General features: G+C 38.8%; 1 protein-coding gene across 1 annotated transcript in view; it reads left to right on the top strand.

The window, feature by feature from the left end:
- DPP10 (dipeptidyl peptidase like 10) overlaps positions 1 to 14773 on the top strand; it is a 242103-nt gene extending 227330 nt beyond the window's left edge. The window contains exons 20-26 of the mRNA XM_030951855.1: positions 3383 to 3577; positions 4854 to 4908; positions 8439 to 8538; positions 9280 to 9338; positions 9432 to 9504; positions 11053 to 11126; positions 12499 to 14773. Coding sequence (XP_030807715.1) covers positions 3383 to 3577; positions 4854 to 4908; positions 8439 to 8538; positions 9280 to 9338; positions 9432 to 9504; positions 11053 to 11126; positions 12499 to 12636 — 694 coding nt within the window. The 3' untranslated portion in view covers positions 12637 to 14773. The remainder of the gene's footprint in view (positions 1 to 3382; positions 3578 to 4853; positions 4909 to 8438; positions 8539 to 9279; positions 9339 to 9431; positions 9505 to 11052; positions 11127 to 12498) is intronic.
- The last annotated feature ends 6536 nt before the right edge of the window (positions 14774 to 21309 follow it).

Raw genomic sequence — 21309 nt, 5'->3', positions numbered from 1 at the left:
TGTACCAAACAAATCTGGTCCTGGTGTGAAAGCTGGGTGTGAACTGAGTACAGTTCCATGTAGACATCCTTAAGCTCTGCTTAAGGACCAGGACCTGATCATGCTGTAACTATCAGCATAAAGATTGCATGAACATTCATCCATTAGCAGCTGCAAAGCAAGCTGCAGTACTCAAATAGTAGGTCATTACATTGCTGTGTTAAAATTTATGTCCATCTGGATGACTGGGCTGTCTAACAGATCTCATGTAGAAACCAGTTATGTTGGCTGGCGCTCTTTTTCTTTCTAGAATTGTGATGAGTAGCCCATAAAATGTTAAATAGATTAAAACACTTTCCTTTCTTCCATTTGTTCTCCTAAACCACTGATAATGTTTCACACTCAGTTTCCTTCTGATGTAATACACACAGTGTAACTATATATTAGAGAGCTGCACGGTAATTGCCTGAAAAAGTGATTACCATCTCTTTTCTATATAATTAAGATCAAAGTTTAAATTTCAAATCCTTGATTTCCTCATTATGGTTCACCTTACTCATTAAAAAAGTTGGAAGATAGATACTCTTCTTGGTAATACACAGGAAATGATTAAGTAAAGACTCTGGCATTTAATCTGGGTAGTAAAATCAGAGCTGATAATCATTCTTTATTTTGCCTTGATCATAATTAACCTCATTCCTTCAAATGTGTAGATAATGTATCTTAAATATCAGTATCTATTATTTAATGCCATTTAAAGTTGTCCAATAAGTAAGTTGATATTGTAAAACTGAATCGGTGAAAAGATCGTCCTGGTATTTGAGGGGGGTTTATTTGTTTACTTATTTTTTTTATATTTTGGTCATAAGTTGGGGTTGGTTGACCTGATTTTGAACTGATGAAAGTTTTGGGCCTTGCACAAAGAGTCAAACATGTTTATGCCCCCAGTGAATGCACTCTCAGGACTGATAGCAAGATGAGGCAGTAGGGTTGGAAAGTGAATCTTTTGTGCAGCTTTGAAAACAAGCCATTAAAAGACTATAAGCAATATAGACAGGCATAATGCAAATATTGGGAAATATGTGTCTACTGTCTCTCTGTGGAGGACAGAAGCACACCTCAGATGCTCAGTATCATTTTACAGTGGCAACTGAAGAGTAAAGAGACCTTTTGGTGCTAATAGGAGTTCTGAGATGTACCTCAATGGAAATAACTTTAAATGCTTATCACAGACTATTTATATGAACATTCTTAGAATAAACTAGCCACTGGAAAATTGCTTCCTAAAGCAATACATCAAACAATCCATCATGCAGGGCTGGACAGTATGTGGTGTTTAAACTCTGAGCCCAAAAGTAGCCCAGCTATGACCTCCAAAAAGACCTTAAGAAACCAACACTGTCAGTTCTCACTCACCTGAGAAACTTGCTGAGGTTCTGTTTGTTGTTCCTTTTTTATTGGAGGAATTCACTTTGATTTAAAACACTTTTTTGGTTTTAAGCAGTTTCTGGCTTAGAGAAGGGCTTATAAGTGTAATGGTGCTTCTCCTATTCCTAAGTGTCTAGAAATATTACATATAGATATCTATATCCAGCAGATGTATGTATAACCTAGATATAGAACATGTATAAATCAAATTTGATCACTGTGTTAGTTTTGTTCTCATATTTAAAGGGAGGAAAGCAGGCTGACTCATAATGTTTTCACTTGTGTGGAATGTATTAATCTGTTGTAAAGTTACCTGGTCAAACATGGATATTCCTGTGTATTATTGTGGAAAGTTGGAATAACTTACAAATAATTGTAACTGGTCTGAGGCTCATTTGAAGTAATGATAAATACTTACATTGGAAGTAATGATAAATACTTTGTGAAAACATCTGTGTCAATGTGTAGTGCTTCTTAAAACCTTGCTCTGTGCAATGAGCAGATATGGGAAGTATTGTTCTGCTCCTTATTGCAAATAATAATGATTATATGCTTCCTGAGTATATACTTTTCTGCAGAGCTTACTTGACAGTATTTCCAGACTCATTGCTTCACAATGTTAGTAATTAGTATAATCACAACTGAATTGGTTAAAAACACACACAAAAAAAATACCCTTCTTTTCTTTTTAGAAAGCCAAGTATAAACCTGATGTGCAAGATAATGGTAAATCAAGCATAATATGTTGTGTGTGGCTGAGTCTGTTACCAAGTAATCCTGATTTCAGTACATGAGATAGCAACTGAATAGATAGGTCTGACTGAATTTGAGAACACACACACTCATCATATGCTTGCTAATTAACTGAGTGATTACCTTGAAGATGGTCTGTGTTGTCCACAGCCAAAGCCAGATACTGAATCAGCATATTATTGTATTTATAAGACAGGACTTACTGGAGGATATTGTATCTCTCTTTCCTCCCCAGGGTTTACATAAGTCTATTTGGCAAAATAATAATTTCTGTCTTCATCTTTCTTTCACCTTAGACAGGATATTCCCACAGACCATCCAATTTAATTTCCATACAGCCAGCACAGACACTTTTACATTGTAATTTGCATTCCACTGGCAGATGCAGCCCGCATAGAACTATTTTGCATTTTGTACAACTTCATGGTAGCCTGTTCTTTTATTCTGTGTTTATCTTGGGGGAAGATAATGACAAACTTCCCTTTTAAAACTGACATTTTATTTTCATTGTAAGGAAAATAGTGTATTTGGCTTCAATGGAAAATCTTATTGTTCTTCTAGAAACTGCATTCTCCCATTCTATTTCACCTTTTGTGCTGTAAACCACCTTTTTTTTTGTCATAAAATAGACTTATCACTCCTGCCTGCATCCATTCCTTGTATGAATTTTGATGGAGAAAATAGAATTTTCTCCAGTGTATGCTTTAGTCTTCTTTGTACTATATTTCAAAAAATCTATTCAAGAATACAATAATGCAATTATTTTTGTTTTCTCAGATGACATCCTTCTTAATAGTATTATATATCCTACAAAGTGGTAATCAGGGTGCTGAATGAATTTACCTCATTGTGTGTTCAGTGAGACTTTACAAATTCTGCATGAGCCTTCCCAGAACTGAGCTAGCCATTAGTGGTTGTGTTTGGGTTTTTTTCCTTCACTTTATTATAAGCAGCACTACCTGCTTTAATCTTCTGTGTCCTTCTGCAAAGTGTATGCAGGTACTGGCAGCACCTCAGCACAATGGTTATAAAGTTAAAGAAATTCTTTTGCTGCAGGGCTTGCAGCCCTAATGGGATGGTATTGATGGAAGTGACAGTAGCTCAGCAGGGTTGCATAACCAACTGAACTCTGCCACGCAGGCTAAATAAAATATCAGAGCTCGGCACAGTGCATCACATTGTCAATAGTCTTCGTTTGTGTCTGGTGTGTTGGTATTTGCAGTGATGAAGCTCCAGGCAGCCAGTTGGTTACAGATAAGTTTCACATTGACTGGGACTCAGTGCTTGTCAACTCTGATAATGTCATCGTAGCTCGATTTGATGGCAGAGGGAGTGGATTTCAAGGCCTCAAGATCCTACAGGAGGTCCATCGGTGCTTAGGATCAGTGGAAGTGAAGGACCAAATAGCAGCTGTAGAGTACGTATGTGCAAACTCTTCTTGTCTTTCACCCTGCCTCCACCTGGATGAATGAGCACGTGGACTAAAACTGCCCAGAATGTTTTCTCTGCATTGTTCATGTTTGGTTTTTAATGCAGTTGCAAATTTTGAAACTTTAATCCTTCAAACAAACAGCAAGTAAAAAATCAAAGAGGTGGTTTTGGGGTTTTCTTTGAGTTGGTGCTTCTCTTTGATAGAGCTGTCCTGCTCTGTGCAATCCAAATATGCCACCTGAGCTAAATCATATTGGTCTATATTCCATAGGTAAATTTCTTGCTGTCCACATTAAGATGTAAATACATTTGTGTTACAATATTTTAGGTCTATACCATAGGATATTGCTCTCATTTACACCACTAGAACTCCATTTGCTTTGTGCAATTACTCCAGAACTCTGTGGTAGAAATGAGAGCATTTTGGCAAATGCCTGTTATTTCTCATTTGCATTATCATTTTTAGACTGATATAATTCTACCAGCTGCAGAAAAGAGTAATTTCTGTCTGTGGAGTAGTCATGCATATCTTGGACAGCACTCCTTACTCAGGGTGCACATGTCAAAGTGGCTCATACCAAGGTCTGGATGGATTTTTCCTGGGGTTTCCCAGGGAAAGACATTTTAAGCCAGATATTTTTTCTTCTTTTGAAAGGGGTCAGTGCTTCACCCATTCCATGAATAAGCAGCTGTGTCTGATATTCCCCCTCAGGTTATTCTGTCTTTTCTGTATGAAATTCACCACAGATGATTAATGGCCTTGATGAGAGAATTAGTTATTTGTATAATTATCTAGATTCAAGAAGTTCCATTCATCTTACCTTCCTTTAGCTGGTGCTAGGCACCTGGTCAAAGCCAGTCATTTAAGCTCTAGTCAGTGGAAAATCCTGGCATTTCTGAGGGATGACCCTCCCCAGAATGAGAGAAGTTTCCAACATGTGTAGGAATGCTAAAGGGTATCTCTCTTCTCTCCATTAACTGAAAAGCAGATGTAAATGGATAATTTAGACAAGATGCTTAAATTCAGAGATCTAAATTAGGTGACATTGGCCAAACACCAACTATTTGCCTTATGAAAAAGGAATTAGGAAACAAATCACATTTCCCAGTGCAGTACTACTTGCATGGATGTAATTTCTTCTCCTACCTGAGAATGGCAATTCCTTAATACACAAATAATGTTATTTACATACTATATTCAGAAAGTAAAATCCACCATTTTACTTTGACAAAATTAAAAAAGAAACTTTTTTTCCTTTCAGATCACTTCTGAAACAGCCCTTCATTGATCCTAAGAGACTGGGCATATTTGGAAAGGTAATGTGCAAAAATAGCAGGCTATATCAACCTGATTCTTTAAGAAAGTGCTGTCAGTTCATAAACAAATATATTTGTATATTTTCCAAAGACAATTTTAGTTATTAAAGCAGGGGGAAAAGCCATCCATTGTTTACTCTTTGTTCTGTACAGTATTTTTTTCATCAGGACAGGTATTTAAATCAATAAAATCAGTTTTATGATATAACACTATTTGCATTTCAGAATCTGAAGGAGAAAGTATTTGTTAAAAATTCTACTTTCTTCTTTCTTTAGAAATTTTTAATAGGGATTTGGGTTTTGTGAAAGCTTGTTTGTTACAGTTTTATATTTGGGCTGCAGTTAAATTGACAATGTTGTCCTATAAAGTACAGGTTTTATATCTGAATGTTTTATTGACCCTTGAGCTTAGCTGAGCACCTACCCTGTGGTACTGTCAGCAAGCTCCTTGTTGCACCAGTGAGAAATCTTGCCTTTGCTGTTTTATCAGCTGTGTATCATTGCCCCTAGCATGAGATACGAGGCAAAGGCTCGACTTTTAGTAGCAAATTAAACAGCATTTTACTGATGGCTATTAAAAGGCAGCAATTAGAAGCACCCCACAACTGCTGTTTCATCCATGAACCAGCTTGTGCAACCGTTTAAATTTGTTAAGTTGGTTTTTTTTATTAAACATGAAGCTGTTTTCTGCCTTTGAGCTCAAAGCAGTAGCAAACCCTGATCAAGAACGCCCCAAGTCGTCACTTTTAAGAGCAGCATGTGTTTCTCCATGAAGTGCCTTAGTTCTCACTCTGCTGCTGAGCTGCTGCACAGCCTCAGGCAAGTCATTTAACCTGTATGTCTCGGCCTGTCTGGATGCAGGATGAGGAGATTGACATTTACCTCCTGCATGGTAGCATTTTGAGGACTGGCTGATGTTTGTGACTGTTATTAACATTTCACATGAACATGACCTTCCTCAAAGATCTGAGCGCCTGCTGCACTCCTTGAGCTAAGAAAGAAACTCTCACTGCGAGAATGGGTCAAAGCCAATATTTGGGTTGTAAGGGAGAAGCCAGAGATTTTCCAGCTGAGGATGTACAAGCAGGGCCAATTTCATGCACCAGGTGATCGTGGCACACACTTCTATTCAGGTTTTAATGCCTGTTACCAATGTATGTGAAAGTACACAGGCATAGAAGCATCAACGTTTCTCCATATCCTCTTCCTCTTTCAATCCTTTGATTGAAAATACTGTTTCTGGAATTAAATCCCTGAGCAGCCAGAATTGCTTGTTTCTGCCTGCAGAAGTTCTCTTCATTGCTACTTGAAAATTCCCACTTGTTTTCTGCCAGAGATTCGTCAGTATCTTTTTTCCTAAGAGTGATGTGATGAGACAGTTACTGAAGATCATGCCTGTAACCATGGCTTTACGTATCTGCCAAGACCTACCCCAAATTCTCTTCTCTTTCACAAAATGTTATTGATTGCCATGTTCCTGCATTTATTTTCTGAAAGTGGTGCTGAGGAATGAAGAGTGGGAAATTCAATAAGCTTTCAACACTGCTTTGAATTCAGGGAAATTTCCCCTTTCTAAGTTAACCTTTCAGAGTTGTTTTTTTTACTGTCAAAAGAAAAAGAAAACCATAACATTTAAAAGTCAATTTTATAATTAACAATAAAAACATATTTAACAACTTCTTAGGGTTAATTGTATTTTTCCTCCACTCTGCATGTTTTAGAGTCAATTAAAAATCTTTTTTAAAACTCATTTATTTTATATCACATACAAGAATGTGATAGGGAATTTTTTTTTCCTTTCTATGCATTAAATTTGCTGTACTGATGGAAGCAGAATATGCACTTTGCTTGAAAATAAGTTGGCTTTGGAATGGCTTAGTGCTGATCTCATAAAACTGGACATGTACACTTTCAGGAAGCTCTCTAAGAGGTTTCAGAGCTACACAGAAGTAAAATTCTTGTCACAATTGGTGATGTCAGTGAGGCACAAGAGTAACAAGACTGTCCAGAAGAGCATAGTGGGGAAAATTACCAGGCAATCTGCCAGTACCCCCTTGCTTATCTCTCTGAGGGGTGCAAGCCTAAGTGATGCCTGATCCAAGGGCCTGAGCTGTTAGACAGCCAAGTGTGGCTCCATGGAGTTTGTGGTTTTATTCAGGGAAGTGAAAAGAGAGTTTAAAAATAAGTTGCAATTCTACAGCCAACGTCTTTCTTGAAAATGTGGCAATTAGGCTGCAACCCCAGAAACCCAGCAGGTGAGTGAGGCAGCACATGTTCTTGCATCAGGGCATATGGAATAGCAATGTCACTGTGAAATGCTTCTAGGAATTTATAAATAACTCACTCTGTAATGTTTTTGTCCTGGAAAGCCTGGCTGGAAGGAAGGACACAGGCACAAAGGGAAGAAACTCTCAGGAGAATTAAACAAGCTCTTAATGAAAACATGGAATAAATAATAAATAACCAGGCAATACCTATCCTTGGATTAAAATTGTGCTGTGGAGCTACTGGGCAAGACACAAACAGAATATTAAACAAAAGTAAAAGCAGAGAAAACCCAGAGGCAGAGGAAAGTTGCTATTCTTTTAAGCTCTTTGAATTATACAAATTACAGGTGCCCACTCAGAAATTCTGTCTTAGGTGAAATCTGCTCCTGCTCGTGAACAGATCTGGATGGCTCTTGGCCTCCTGGGCTGAAATTCCTATGGAAAAGGAACAACTCAGACTCCCACACATTTCTTTTAAAAATCCAACTCCTATTTGGTATTTTCTTCAATATGTCCATCCCTTAATATGGGTTGATTGCAGAGAACAAGAAACCTCTTTACTTATATATCTTAAATAAGGTTAAAGGGTTTTCAAATATTGCCATTCTTCCACAGAAGTAATCTGTTCAATAAATATTTAGACATGAACAGGAGCAGGCAGCATTTGTAAAAGTCCATGAGAAAACTGTAAGCACTCGATGCATAATTTTTTTTTTGGATCAGCTGGTGTTTGCATTATATTTTCCCTGTCATGGGATAATTTTGTCTTCCTGAAATGTGTTGTCCCAAACACAAAACAACAACAACAAAATCCTTGAAGAAATACCAATTTTTCAGTACCAATGAAGGGAAAACAGATGGCAAGTAGAGAAATTTGAGGAGCCTGTAATATACGAGTAAATCATTGATTCCAGGTGCCGCATTCAGAATTCCATTTTCTGTGAGTCTAGAATGATTACAGGTGTACAGAAGTGGATTGCCAGTGTCATTTCAAGAAAATCTGTGGTTTCAAGTTAAAGCTTTCAAAAAGGTTTCATGACTTTCTGGTATCAGCTATTCCAGGGGAGATGTGTTAGACTTTGGTAATGGTGAAGAAATGTTCAATACTCATTAACTGCATAGATTCAAAGTCATGACCAGGTCAATGAGATTGTTAATGCACCTTAAACTATAAAAATTATACCACTGGATTAGCACAGTGGCCTTTAGCTTTATTTTTGCTAGAATGAAATAAATAAACCAAAATTTCCAACCCATTGTTAGGGGTACGGTGGCTACATTACATCAATGATCCTGAAATCCAGTGAACGGCTCTTCAAGTGTGGAGCTGTGGTGGCACCAATCACAGATATGAAGTTATATGGTGAGTAATCCCTGCCCTAAAGCTGTGTGATACTTTATTCAAAAGACCTTTTATTTATGGAGCTGCTCTATTTTAACTAAGGGCAGATAGCATAACAATGTTTGTGAGATTTCACCTGTCTTGGTCTCTTCTTTAAATGAAAGTAAAGCTGACACTGGGACAGTTCACCAAAACCCACAACAGGCTTGGTGTTATTCACAGTACTGATTTTGCAGTTACCTCATTTCTTAAGAATCCTTTATGTATATCAGCATGAATCAAATCTTTTATTAGGAATGAATCCTTTAAGGTTAGCAGTGAATTCCCTACAATATCAGCCATGTTGTCATTCAATCGCAGGTTATTTGGTTCTGTATGTGAAGTTTTGGGTGCTGTGATACACAGGAAACCAGACCAGTTTACTTTAATGGTCTGTTAGACTTTCTTTGGGGTTTAGCTTGTGTTTTCTTTTGGGTTTGGGTTTTTTGATTGTTGTTTGGGGTTGGGTTGTTTTTTTTTTGTGAGGGCAGTTAGCTGATTTTTGGTTGATTTCCTTTTTTAACTATTTAAGGTTGGTGTAAATAGTGCATCAAAATGGTACATTCTCTGTCTCTAAATGAACATCTCAACTTCATGGCTTAAATATCTTCTGACTCTAGGTCAGAAATTATGACTTTTAAAATAGAAATAACTTGGAATTCACAAGGTTTGTTGTTTTGGTTTTTTGATTTGTTTTGTTTTTTTTTAATTTTATTTTTACAGCATCAGCTTTTTCAGAAAGATACCTTGGGATTCCATCAAAAGATGAAATTACCTATCAGGTAAGTTAGCATAAACGAGTAACTTAAAATGACCATTTTACTCTTAAAATTCAATTCAATTCAATTACAGCTTTGTGTGTGTTTGTTCACTAGGCATCCAGTGTATTACACAATCTTCATGGTTTAAAAGAAGTGGATTTGCTAATAGTTCATGGGACAGCTGATGGTAAGTATTTACAGATACAGCTAATTTGGAGTCAGAGCTTCTAATAGGCAGGTGTTGAAGAGCTGGTGAGGCACACACCTAGCAAGTACATTTGCAGTTTCTTTTTCCGTCTGATAGGATTTTTTTTCTTTTGTTTCAACTGCCAATTCTAACTCTGAACTGGTTTTCAGAAAAGATGCTTTTCTTTGCTGAGGATTTGCACCTTTTAGGTGCTGTATGTTCTAATTTATTTAAATCTTGTGGACCACTGTGTTGCTAGTGAAAGGTATTACATGAATTATTAATAGAACAACATACATTTTTAATGTCTTAAATTCATACAAATTCTGCAGAACTATCAGTACAGCTGGTGAAGTACATCACCAAATGGGAAGTTAATCTTTTCATCTAAGTAATTACAAGGTACTTGCAAACCTTCTGAAGCTACACAGAACCTTTTAATAGCACCAATACTTTTAGCAGTAGATTAAGACAGAGAATGAATAACACAGGATAAGTTCTAGCAGTTTAGATGGAATCATAAGATGTGTGAATTGAGATAATTTGTAATTGCAGATTTCACTGCAGCGTATTCTTCTGAACTTTCTTAACTGATGTCTAAAGAATGAGCTTTGATGCAGGCACAAATTACAGTGATGCAAACAGCTGCTCTGTACAGACTGACGTGCCTAATTCCCCAGTATTTTCTGGTGGATGTGGGATAACACAAGGTTTCTTACTCAGTCTGAAGGGATAAGTGCCTCTCAGTGGCAAGAGCTGAGGTGACAGCGCCCATGCACAGCTGGCACAGTGCCAGCCCATCATCCCTGACTTGCCAAACCCACCTTATGGATCCAAAGTGCAACCAGAGGGGTGCAAACCCTGTCCAGTGCTTCTCCCCAGAGCACAGCAGGGAGGGTTGAAAATAAACTGGGTGACTGAGGAGGCATGAGGGGCTCAGGCTTTACTGATTGCAACAGACAGCAGCAATTTCTTCCCCTCTGAACTAAGCTGGAGGGGACTGGGGCTTTGATAGATGTCAGCAATGCTGGGTGCTCTGGCCTGGCAGTGTGATTTTCTGCTGCCCCTGCTCAATATCACATCCAGTGACACTGCCCAGACCACTTGCAGCCTAAACTCTGCAGGGTTAGACATGGTAATCATGGCCTTGCCACACAAAGATCAGGTTACTGATTGGTTCCAGAAAGTCCATTACCTAAAGAGTGGGGTGTAATAGAAAATGCAGTATGCTTTCTTTCCAGCAAATTAGAAGATGCCATGATGTTCAAACAGAATGGTTTTACACATCTTTAAGCTATCACAGTATGTGTAAATCAAGGGTAAACAGAGGAGTCCTCACTAAATGACAAATGTGGCTTCCCCTGGGGCTTTCTGCTCCTTCTCCAAAACCTCTGCTGTAGCACCCTGTTGCTGGTGGGGCTGGCCTTGGAAAAAGCTTCAGATCCAGTAATTACAGAGCCTGGAAATATTTTCAGCCGAAGCTGTGTAACAGATAAGTATTTCATATTACTGTAGCTGTTTCTAATAATATCAAATGTTTTCTTGCAGCTAAAGTTCACTTCCAGCATTCAGCAGAGCTAATTAAGCGTCTAATAAAAGCTGGGGCTAATTACACTATGCAGGTATGTGCACCTATGACTTTTCCTATAAACATAGTTGAACATTTAACCTCCTGTTTCTATTTCTTCACTGCAAAGGACCCTCTCTACCACAACACAGTGGTATTACCTCAATTTGCAGTTAGAACTCTATTTAATCCCATTTTTCTCACTGTTTGTGTGGATATCAGGAGCTGTATCATCTTGTTTTTCTCCTGGGCTCTTTCTCCTCTTTCTCATCTTTCTCTTTTCTACCTGTTTATCCTACAATTATACAAAGTGCTCTGGAATCCATAGGCACTCTGTAACATGGAGATGTCACTACTTTGGGTTCCTTTTTACCTAAAAAGGTATTGGGTCACTTGAGAGTAATTTCCCCTTATTTTCAACATTTACATTTAGTAGAAGAGCACGACAGAGCCTCTGTCAAGGCACAGGCTTGCATGGGACCCACCTGGAGCACATGGATGCAGCTGGCTGAGGGTTTGGGTTGAATCAGTCCCTAAATACTCCTGATGCTTGTTGGCCATTGCAAACTTTGACCTTGCTAGGCTTAAGGTGATCCTGTAGTTTGCACTGGAGTGTGAGCTCACATCAGGGAGGACGTGACAGAAAGGGGCTTGGTGCCACTTGAGGAAGGAAAAAGGACTTTAAATGTAGAATCTGTTCCTGCTGCCCATGTGGTTTCAGCTGAGGTGATGTGAAGGCCTGTGGAGAGAGGAAGAAGCAGGAATGAAAGAGTTTTTGCAGAAGAGCCCTGTTCAGCTGTTCTCATGCAACCTTGTGATAACCTGGGTTTGAGGAGGCACCTGAAGCTTTTTGCCCCAGGCCTCCTCAGTTCTCATCTTGTGGCCTGGATTTCTTCATCTGCAAATCTTCGCCTAGCCTCACTTGGGAGAAATTCCCAGTGGTATTTGTTTTAAGAGATAAAAATGCCCACATCCACCCAAGGAGAGAGAGAAGATGGGCTTTGGACCAGATAAGAAGATAGTTACGATATGAATAAAAAGGGTTTTTGCCAAACACTTAGAAGTTGAAATATTGAGAGGTCCTTAAAAGCATGAGGCAATTAATCCTCATGGATGTTAATGGGATTTGGATGCCTAGGCACTATTGAAAATGCCAGCTAAAGTAAACTGTTGTAAGCACAATAGCTGAGAATATAAATTTTTTCACTTCTGCATATCCCACTGCAGTGGTTGTTTTATGTAAGTTCAAATTCCAAGAGAATGAGTCTTACTTTGGGTTTTATTAGCTTTCCTTGATGCCATAAAACTAATGCTATCATCCTGTTGTCATCTAAAACATGTTGAAGATCAGAGAAAGAAAATTAGAGCCCTAAATATTTGAAAAGCCTTTAAAAACTATTTACTTTTTTTCCTTTCTCCTCTGCCAGATCTATCCGGATGAAGGTCATAACATTGCTTCTGAGAAAAGCAAATATCACCTTTACAGCACAATCCTTGGGTTTTTTAGTGCTTGTTTAAAGGAGGAGACACCAATTTTACCACAGGAACCTGAAGAGGATGAATAAGGAAGCCTGTTTGTGTAGTACTGAAGGGGACTTACTCTGCAGCTCAATAAAACCTTAAATAAAAGTGACTGTAAGATTGCAGACTCTGCAGAAGCTCAAGGGCAGCTAAAGGATACCACAGTGGAACAGCACATTTACAGACAATGAGCTAATAAACTGGAATTCAACTACAAAGTCCAAACATATTACCAAGGGACAAAACCTTTACCTTTGTGGAAGGTCAACTGTTGGTTACAGTTTCCTGGAAGAACTTAGTTTTGCATAAGTGTAGGGTTAGTGCATGTTTGTTATGTTAAGCCTCACTGTTGGTTCTGTAAGTGGTTGCTTGTTTTTTGGTTTTTTTTTTTTGGTTTTTTTTAAATGCACATCTTTATTCATCTTTGCATAAGGCACAACCTATCATAAGTATTATGGCCACTAATATTCTAAAAGGTGAACTGGAATCTAACACTGTAATGTTACAATAAGTGCAATTCTTCTGCTGTCTATTACACATAAGAAACCACAGAGATAATAAAGGGCACGGTATTTTCTCTAGTTTCTGCCCAAAGGGGATATTGTCTAGTGCATCATGTAACATGGTTATTGAAAATTATTTCCCCCACACAATTTAAGCATTTACAATTATTACTGTACCTACTAGTAACCAATAGGGGTCTTTTTGGTGGTGTGCTCTTGGTCTTTGTGTATATACCCAGGAATCCCTAAGCAGAAAATCTTTCTGAGCTTGAAGAAACTTTTTCAAGATGTAATTGACAGCTGTATTTAAAACAATATCTGCAATTGAAATCATTCCCCAGTCCAAAATGTATCTATTGTTTCCTTAAAATATGTTTGAGTTGTGTTTTGGTATTGTTTATAGTAGTTAATAGTTTGCTGGTTACACTCTAATTTTAGAATATGCTACTTTGTCACATGTAAATTAGATACATAAATATTAAATTATAGTTTCAGATAAAGAAAGTTTATTAACAATGTATAATGCCATTGAGTAATACTTTACTCCTCAAATGAGGACATATTTTGTATAGTGCATCTTCCTTTCCTCCTGTCTGCTCTCAGATGTAATTCTGATGTGCATCATGCTGGTGACATAGCTCCCACATACATTTAGTTTTTATTCCAAGGCTGCTCACTTAGTCTCTTGCTACAAGATTTAGCTTCAACAGCATCACAGAGGAGTGAAATGTTTTTCATTCAAGGCAAAGGAAGATCTGACAGATTAGATTTTATAATTTATTCAGAGGGCGAGCTCCTCGTGCATCCATTTATTTGCCAGGGTGAAGTACAGCAATAGAAATTGAAACTATGAAATAAACAAGGCAGCCAGGTTGGGTCTGCAGAATATTAACTCTGATCATGGAAAGCAGGTACAATGTTGGTTTAATTTGGGATATCTTCCTGAAGGTATATGAAAACTCCTGACAGATACTGTGCCACTTATAGGGGAATAGCTGTAGTTTTCTTATTTCTGGATATATTCCAAATACTTTCCTATATAATTAAGGTTTAATTTCCTGCAAGACTTAAATGAAAGTAATTTTTGAAGGTAAATATGCTATTTAAGATGTAAAGTTCTGCATATTTTATGAGAATGAGAATTGTTTTTAATGTAATGAAAAATCACCTGAAGCTTTTTTACTCATCACTTCCTTCTGGAATATTTTCTTTCATTGTTAGGATTTTTTTATGATGCAAATAATTAATTTGTCTGAAAGGCGTCGTTTTATGGAACACTGAAAAGTCTCTTGTCTTTTAATGTTTAGTAATTCTCTCATTTTGTTAGCAATGTTCAACTATTTTTCAATTAGTTTAATACAATTTTAATGTGCAGTGATATCTTGTTTGGGTCCCAGTGTCACCACAAAGTGTGACTTTGCTTTGTGGCATTTATAGGACATCTGGAGTACATATGTATAGTGTAGGTAGGGTATAATTTATGGGGGCTACAATGTGCACTACAGTAAGATCACACAAAACAACAACAGAAAAGTAAGAGCAGAGTTCAAACAAAGTTTTGCAAATCCTGTTTTCTATGGAGGAGCGTTGTCGTTTTCAAGTCTTCTGTTGGCGGGGACTGCTGCTTTGTCATTTTATAAATGAAACCCATCACTTAATAAACGCTCACCTGACAACACTGCTGCTTCTCCTAACCAGACATGCTCCTAACTCATCCAGCTTAGTTCACTGAGGTGGTTTTTCCCAGTTTGAGCCAAATGCACATGAAGGAAGCACAGGCTGTGGGTGTGTGCTGAGCATGGACTCGGTGTGTGGAGGATTTGGGAAAAGGCCAATTCCCACCAGATGTGCTGGTTGGTGTTCCTCTGCAAAGCAGCCTCTCCATGCTCATGTTTGCCGTGTCACACTTGGTTGTGTTAGTTACCTGCAAAAGGAATGCTTGTGTCTCAGCAGTGCTCAGGAAATGTTATCTCAGATCTTTGGATCCTGCATCATTTCCTCCTTTCCCTCTAGCTCTGTTTCAGGCCCCCATTCCCAAGTCATTCTACCCCAACATCCCACCTCCAGCTTTCCAGACTTTGAATGTGTAATAGGACATGGCCTTCTGTGAGAATGCCTTTGGCAAGACTGGTACATTTAAAAAACGTGTTATATGAAATCTGGGTGGAAATGTGGTATGCTTTTAATGTTTTCATGGTTTCTTACACTGTTCTACAAATGCAGGTATTTTTATGTAATTGTGTACACAAGGGTGAGCATCAGACACAAATTAATTGCCTTTACTGATATTTTTATGCATTAGTTGAATTCAGATATTGCTAAAGTGTTTGCCAGATGCAGGCTCTACTAGTTAAACAGAAGAATTTGGTGTAGGATGTCCCTTTACTTTTGCTGACCTGTTGAAATAATCCTTCCACTTACAGCACAAGTGAACAGTGTTACCTATCAGATTCTACATCATAACAAATAGCAATCATTAATTAGTCCAGATGATCTACAGTAGTAAGCAAGACTTAGTACACATTGCACTGAAATAGCACAAGTGTAGACTTCTTGTAGCTTATCTGCTGTCATAGCACCATGATGACATTTTAGGTCTGAAAAATTGCTGTTTGATTCAGCTGTCCTTAAAATATGACACTTACTAGAATAGACCTATTTATGGAAAACTAGGGAATCAGCATATCCATTTACTGCTTGCTAGAGCTTATCTTTACCTTCTTGATTTCCTCGCTCCTTTTTCTGCTACTACAACTTGCAAAATCTATGAAACCTGTAGGTCATATTGAAATTTCAATTATATTACAAAACCAGGCATAACTGCATGTCAATTGGAATACTTTCCCCAGATTGTTGAGTACAAAGAAAGGCTGATTATTTTTTAAAACTAATTTATTTAATCTTTTGGCAGCAAGGATGGAATTATTTATGACCTGGTTCTTTCAACGTCTGCTGTGATTTGCTATAACCAACTGCTCCTTGTTGCTCAGTTTTTGGCATATGTAGATTTTTCTTTGTGGCTGAAAGTGAAGATGATTGTCTCTGTTCTCTCAGCTCTGGCACTTCGAGTATGGAGACAGTTAGGTTCATTTAATTGAGAAATTGCACCTTTTAAGGGAGAAGAGCTTTTATTTGATCTCAAGCCAAAGATTCTCCTTGGAAACTTGGAATATTGAGTGTTGACTCCTCTAATAAAATGCGGAGGATACAAGGTGTGACCTCGTATCCCTCCACACAGGTTTATTAGACTTCAGAGAAGAAACAAGAGAGGAAGAGGACCCAGAGATCCTGAATACCACTTTCTTCTGCACAGTTTAAAAGTACACAGGCAAGGTGCAGTGGTCCTGGTGTTTTATATTTACTGCAAGTAACTCATCCTGGCAAGTCAGTTGCCTCCAGGGAAGGAAGAACCTCACTGGTATTGATTACTGATGCATCTTCTGCACTTCTTCAGTGGCATTAGGATTCCTTCTCCTTATCCTCTAGATGATTTCAAGAGTGCTGCAGAGAATGGGGAGCTCCTGGGATGTGGCTAAGGAGAGTCACAACTTCTCAGGCACCCGGAGCTTTGAAAAGGAAAGAAAGAATTTAGTTAAACTTCTGTCTGTTGAATTTCAGACATGAAAGTGGAGAAGGAGCCCGACTTCAAGGAGGTAGGTGCATGACAATGTTAGTGATTCTCTCATTGAGGGGGGTAAAACTAAAGGCATCTTACAAATGCAGCACCTAAATGTGCAGTGGTGAGTAAAATATTTGTTTTCCAATGTCTGCATATTACAGTGGTTTTTTGTGGATTGGGAATTTGTATAGAATTAAGGAAATTAAACCGCCCGAGTGTATGCAGTCCAAAGTTTCCATTTCACTTGGGACTAGACCTCTTTCCTGTATAATTAGTTTAGAAATCCAATATCCTATTTTACCTAAGTGGAACTTAACAACAAAATTGATTTAATAATGCCTATACCTCATGAGGACACAAATTTTACATATATATATATATATATATATATATATATATATATATATATATATATATATACACACAATTATTTTTAATTAAATATCCCATAAAGTGGTAACAGCCTTTTTTTATATTTCAAGACCAAAGAAAAAAGAAAATAAAAAAGCCTCTGATTGATGAAACAACCAGAGGGTTGGTAGGGAGATACATAGGAAATATTTCCGTGAGGAAATTGATGTTTTCTGCTGTAACATATTTTGTGTCCTGAGTGCTGAGTGAGCTGAGAGTGCAGCTCTCCAGGGTGCTTCTGTGGGAATTTGGATGTTGATGTCCCAAGGCTCGTGTGGGGACCAGGTACCTGTTCAGGCAGGTGTTCCCATCCCCCAGGCAGTGCAGAACCTTCCCAGCTCTCTGTGGAGGGGGGTCATAATCCAAGAGTTTAGTCCATCAAAGAACACAACTGATAGGAAGAGGTGTGAAATTGTTGCCTTGGGACGAAGAAGAAGAATATTGTTAAAAATGACAGAGCACTATGGGCACCTTGCTGCTATCCAGTTTGTCTGGGGTGAGGGTGGGACCTTGGCCAGGGCGCTTGGTGCCCAGCTCCCCACACCCAGCTGACAGAGCAGCTGGCAGCAATTACAGCTCCTGCGGGGACTGTGAATGCTCCAGCTTCCCTGTGGGAAAAAAAGTGAAGGACATATAATGCGTGGACAGAATATCTTGTGCCTGATTATGCTGCAGAAGAGCTCTTTTAATAGAATGATGCCTCCAAAATCCTAATGGAGAGCAGCACGTGCCTGAAGAAGTGCTCCGGTTTGTTCCACCCCACAGCCCCTTCCTGGCACATACATTTGGCAAATAAAAGAGTGTGTTGAGTCCAGTCTTGAGGCTCTCAGCACCATTAGGAGAGGGTTAAGGAAGAAAAGTGTTCTGGGAAGACAAGAACGGAGACACTTTATTGCAATATGTTGCTCTATAGAGAGCTGTCACTCCAGAATAAAGTGGTGCACAGGTAACCTTAGAGACAAGTGTAGCCAGTGCTTGATTCAATAAACTTTCAACTAAGGCAGGAAAGGCAGATCATTCTGTTATTTCCACAAAAGAGTGATGAATTATGTAGTTTCTTACGGATTTTCAGTCCCGTGTTTCATTCATACCCTATATTTCAGAAAGTCATTAAAAGATAAGAATTATGTTGAATATTATTCCACATTTAAAAGAAGCAGTTACAGTAAATATTTCATTTTTAAAGCATGAAAATTGTTACATTTAAAGGTATTTACATTGCCAGGTTAACTGTTCTTCCTTTTGGGTTGTAGTAGACACTAAATTTATTGGGCTCACAGGTTTTTTAATTGCAGTGGAAATTGCACTGAGCTTGGACAGGGGAGCTTATCTTTTTGTAGGAATTGCTGATGGAAATACAGTGAATTTGAATACCAATGAAATATTTGAAAGAGGGCTTGTAGAACAGCATATGAAAAATATAGAATATCGTATCTATATACATACCTGGAAAGTGAGGAACAGGAAGGAAGAAGTACAGTAATTTGTCAGTATAATTAGAATTAAGCAAGACAAAAGAAAATGCGGTGTGGAAAATTGATTTAAGCAGAACTTTTAGGCTAAAAAGGGAGAACTGTGAGAGAGCATATAAAATTTTGTAGCTTTGCTTTATCCTAAATTTTCTTTGTTCAAGAATTTTCTGTGGTGAGGCTTGAAGCAAAGTTGTGGGCAGATTTTTCCTACAGGGACCTGAATCTCTATCGGTCATTCTCTCATTAAAAAAAAAAATTTAAAAATCAAAGCCCACAGTGTAAGCTAGGAGCTTAGCAATAAAAAATTGGAAGAACGGGGGTTAAGCTGATTTTGAGGAGTACAGTGCTTCAAGAAGAGGCCTCATCACAGTGGGAAAATAAAGCAAGGTGCTGTTTATACTGAGAGAGGAAACTGAAATGTGGTTCATTAAACATTAGGATGAGACTCTTTCTATCTTACTATGATGTGATGAGAAGGTGCAATTTCTTTAGTATGCTAATGAGTATTCATTCATTATAGCAGAGACCAAACCTGAGAGGCTGAGTGCCAGACCCATCTAGTGCCATGTGCTGACAAGAAGAATACAGCAGTGCTCTCTTAATGTTTGCCTTGCTTTCCCATGGCTCTGGGGAGAGTGTTGGCAGCAGCACCCAAAGGCCTCCTTGGGAAAATGGGGAGAGAAAGGGAGATGTGTAGTCAAAAGGACAAACTTCTCTGCTTGCCCTTCTTGGGGAACAGGGAATCTGTCCAGGGAGGGGTGTGGGTGATATTTGAGGCTGGAAGAAGCTGGTTCTCATATCTCGTCTTGTTGTCCCTGCAGAGCTGTTCTGGAAAAAGTGGGTGGTAAAATCTTGTTCTTCCAAGGCAGAAAGGAAAGTTTCCCAAAGTGGCCCTTTGAAATGTGTTCATGACCCTGAAGTGTTTGGGAAGCGGGTGGTGGTACTTCGCTGTGGGAGAAGGCAGCTCTTCCAGTCCTTTGCGTACTTTGTGTTCAGCAGGAAAGAAACAAGTGAAAACCAGCATTGTAAGCCAGCTGCAGGCAGTGTTGCAGCTTATCTAACCATGGATTAATTAGGGTTTTTTCTTCACCCTTAATACTATTTTATTATCAATAATTATGTTCTTTCTCTGAGTCTTGAGGCTCATCACCAATTTAAACATCTCAAACTGGTTGTACATTTTAACTGCATTTGTTAGGGATGGTTTTGCTGTCACACAATCTGTGTTCACACTGTTACAGCTGGGCTCTCCATCTTCCCAAAGAAACACTTCTGGCTGCTCTGCCCAAAATCCTGTTTATGTGCAAGGAGGAATTGCCTCACATGCAAAGTTACAGTGCAGCAGTGATACCTACTCCCTCCTGATCATGACACTGATTAAGCATTTGGGACTGAGGCATCATCATGTGGGTACAACCAGAGCTGGAGCAAATCTTGTGTGCAAGGACAATGTCCAGAGGGAAGAGAGGAGAGCTCTAGCATTTGAAATTCCCCATGAGCTGGGCTGTTGACCTGAGAGCAGAGTTGTTGCCTATGCCCTGCATGAGATCTTTGCAGTTAAAGTGGTGCAAAGAGTCCTCAGACGCAGGTAAGGACCTGACTGTGTCAGCTGCTTGATCCAGGAGAGGATGAACCTCTCCTCACCTCTGCTGAGGTGATGGATGAAGGGTGTCTGCCCTGACTTGCCCCTTCAGTCCATGAAAGAGGGAAAATAAAAAGCAAACATAACCTCTTCCGGTAGTTCAATTTAGGATTATGGTTTTGATGAAAAAATAAAAGCAGTCAACCAAAGCATGTTAAAAATTGATTCAGTGATAAGCACCCACCTTTTTTTTCAGGCCAGTCTCTTTCACAGTTTAATCCATCTGCAGAGGAAACTTTGACTGGCAATTACTGTTTGTTAGCCTATCAGCCTTGGCTCCTCTGTAACTGTCCTGGTGTGAGCATGGCACCCTGAGAAGAGAGCATATCTCAGAAATACTGATACACAAATTGCAGTGTTGTCGGGATCTCTAGCTGGTCAGAGTGACTCTGAGAAAAGTTCGAAAGTCTCTTTTCTCAGCCCGGCGCTTGAAGAAGGAGTCAGGGCTCTTCATTTCTCGGTCTCAAGGTTGTTTATTTTATCTTATCTATAAAAAATTTTCTCTTGCCTTGCCGAGGTCAGCTCAGCAAGACAGTTCTAGGCACTCTCTGCCCGCCTCTAAGGCTGCGTCGTCTTTTATACTACAAATCACGTATATCATATTTACTTTTACTTTCCAATACCTATCACCCATGCTAGACAGTGCACCTCTATTCTAAACTAATCCCCAAGTGCCAACATCACAGCAGAAGATGGAGGCCAAGAAGAAGAAGGAGAAAGGCTGGACACACCCAGATTCCTCCATCTTGCCTCCTGAACCCCCATACCAAAAAACCCAAAATCTTCTTTTCCAGCCCATGATAATTTCACTATTATTCTACCTAAACTGTTGTGGCTTGCTGATCTTCATATAAGGTTGGTAATTTGCTCCATGGGTCATAATCAAAACCACAGGTGTCTTGGGCTCTGTGACAGGGTCTCTGAGACCCCTAGCAGGGGTCCTGGTGTCCTGGACAGCCAGAGGTGTGTCCTGGGTCCTGACACAGTGTAAAATATGGCTGTTGATCAATCTGAAAGACTTAAGAGTTTTTTTCTAGCATCCTAGCTGAACCTTGTAATTTTTACAGATA

Source organism: Camarhynchus parvulus, chromosome 7 (genome assembly GCF_901933205.1).
Source record: "Camarhynchus parvulus chromosome 7, STF_HiC, whole genome shotgun sequence".
Classification (NCBI taxonomy): Eukaryota; Metazoa; Chordata; class Aves; order Passeriformes; family Thraupidae; genus Camarhynchus; species Camarhynchus parvulus.
Note: the sequence above shows the minus strand (reverse complement) of the source record. Positions and strands in the feature narration are given on the sequence as shown.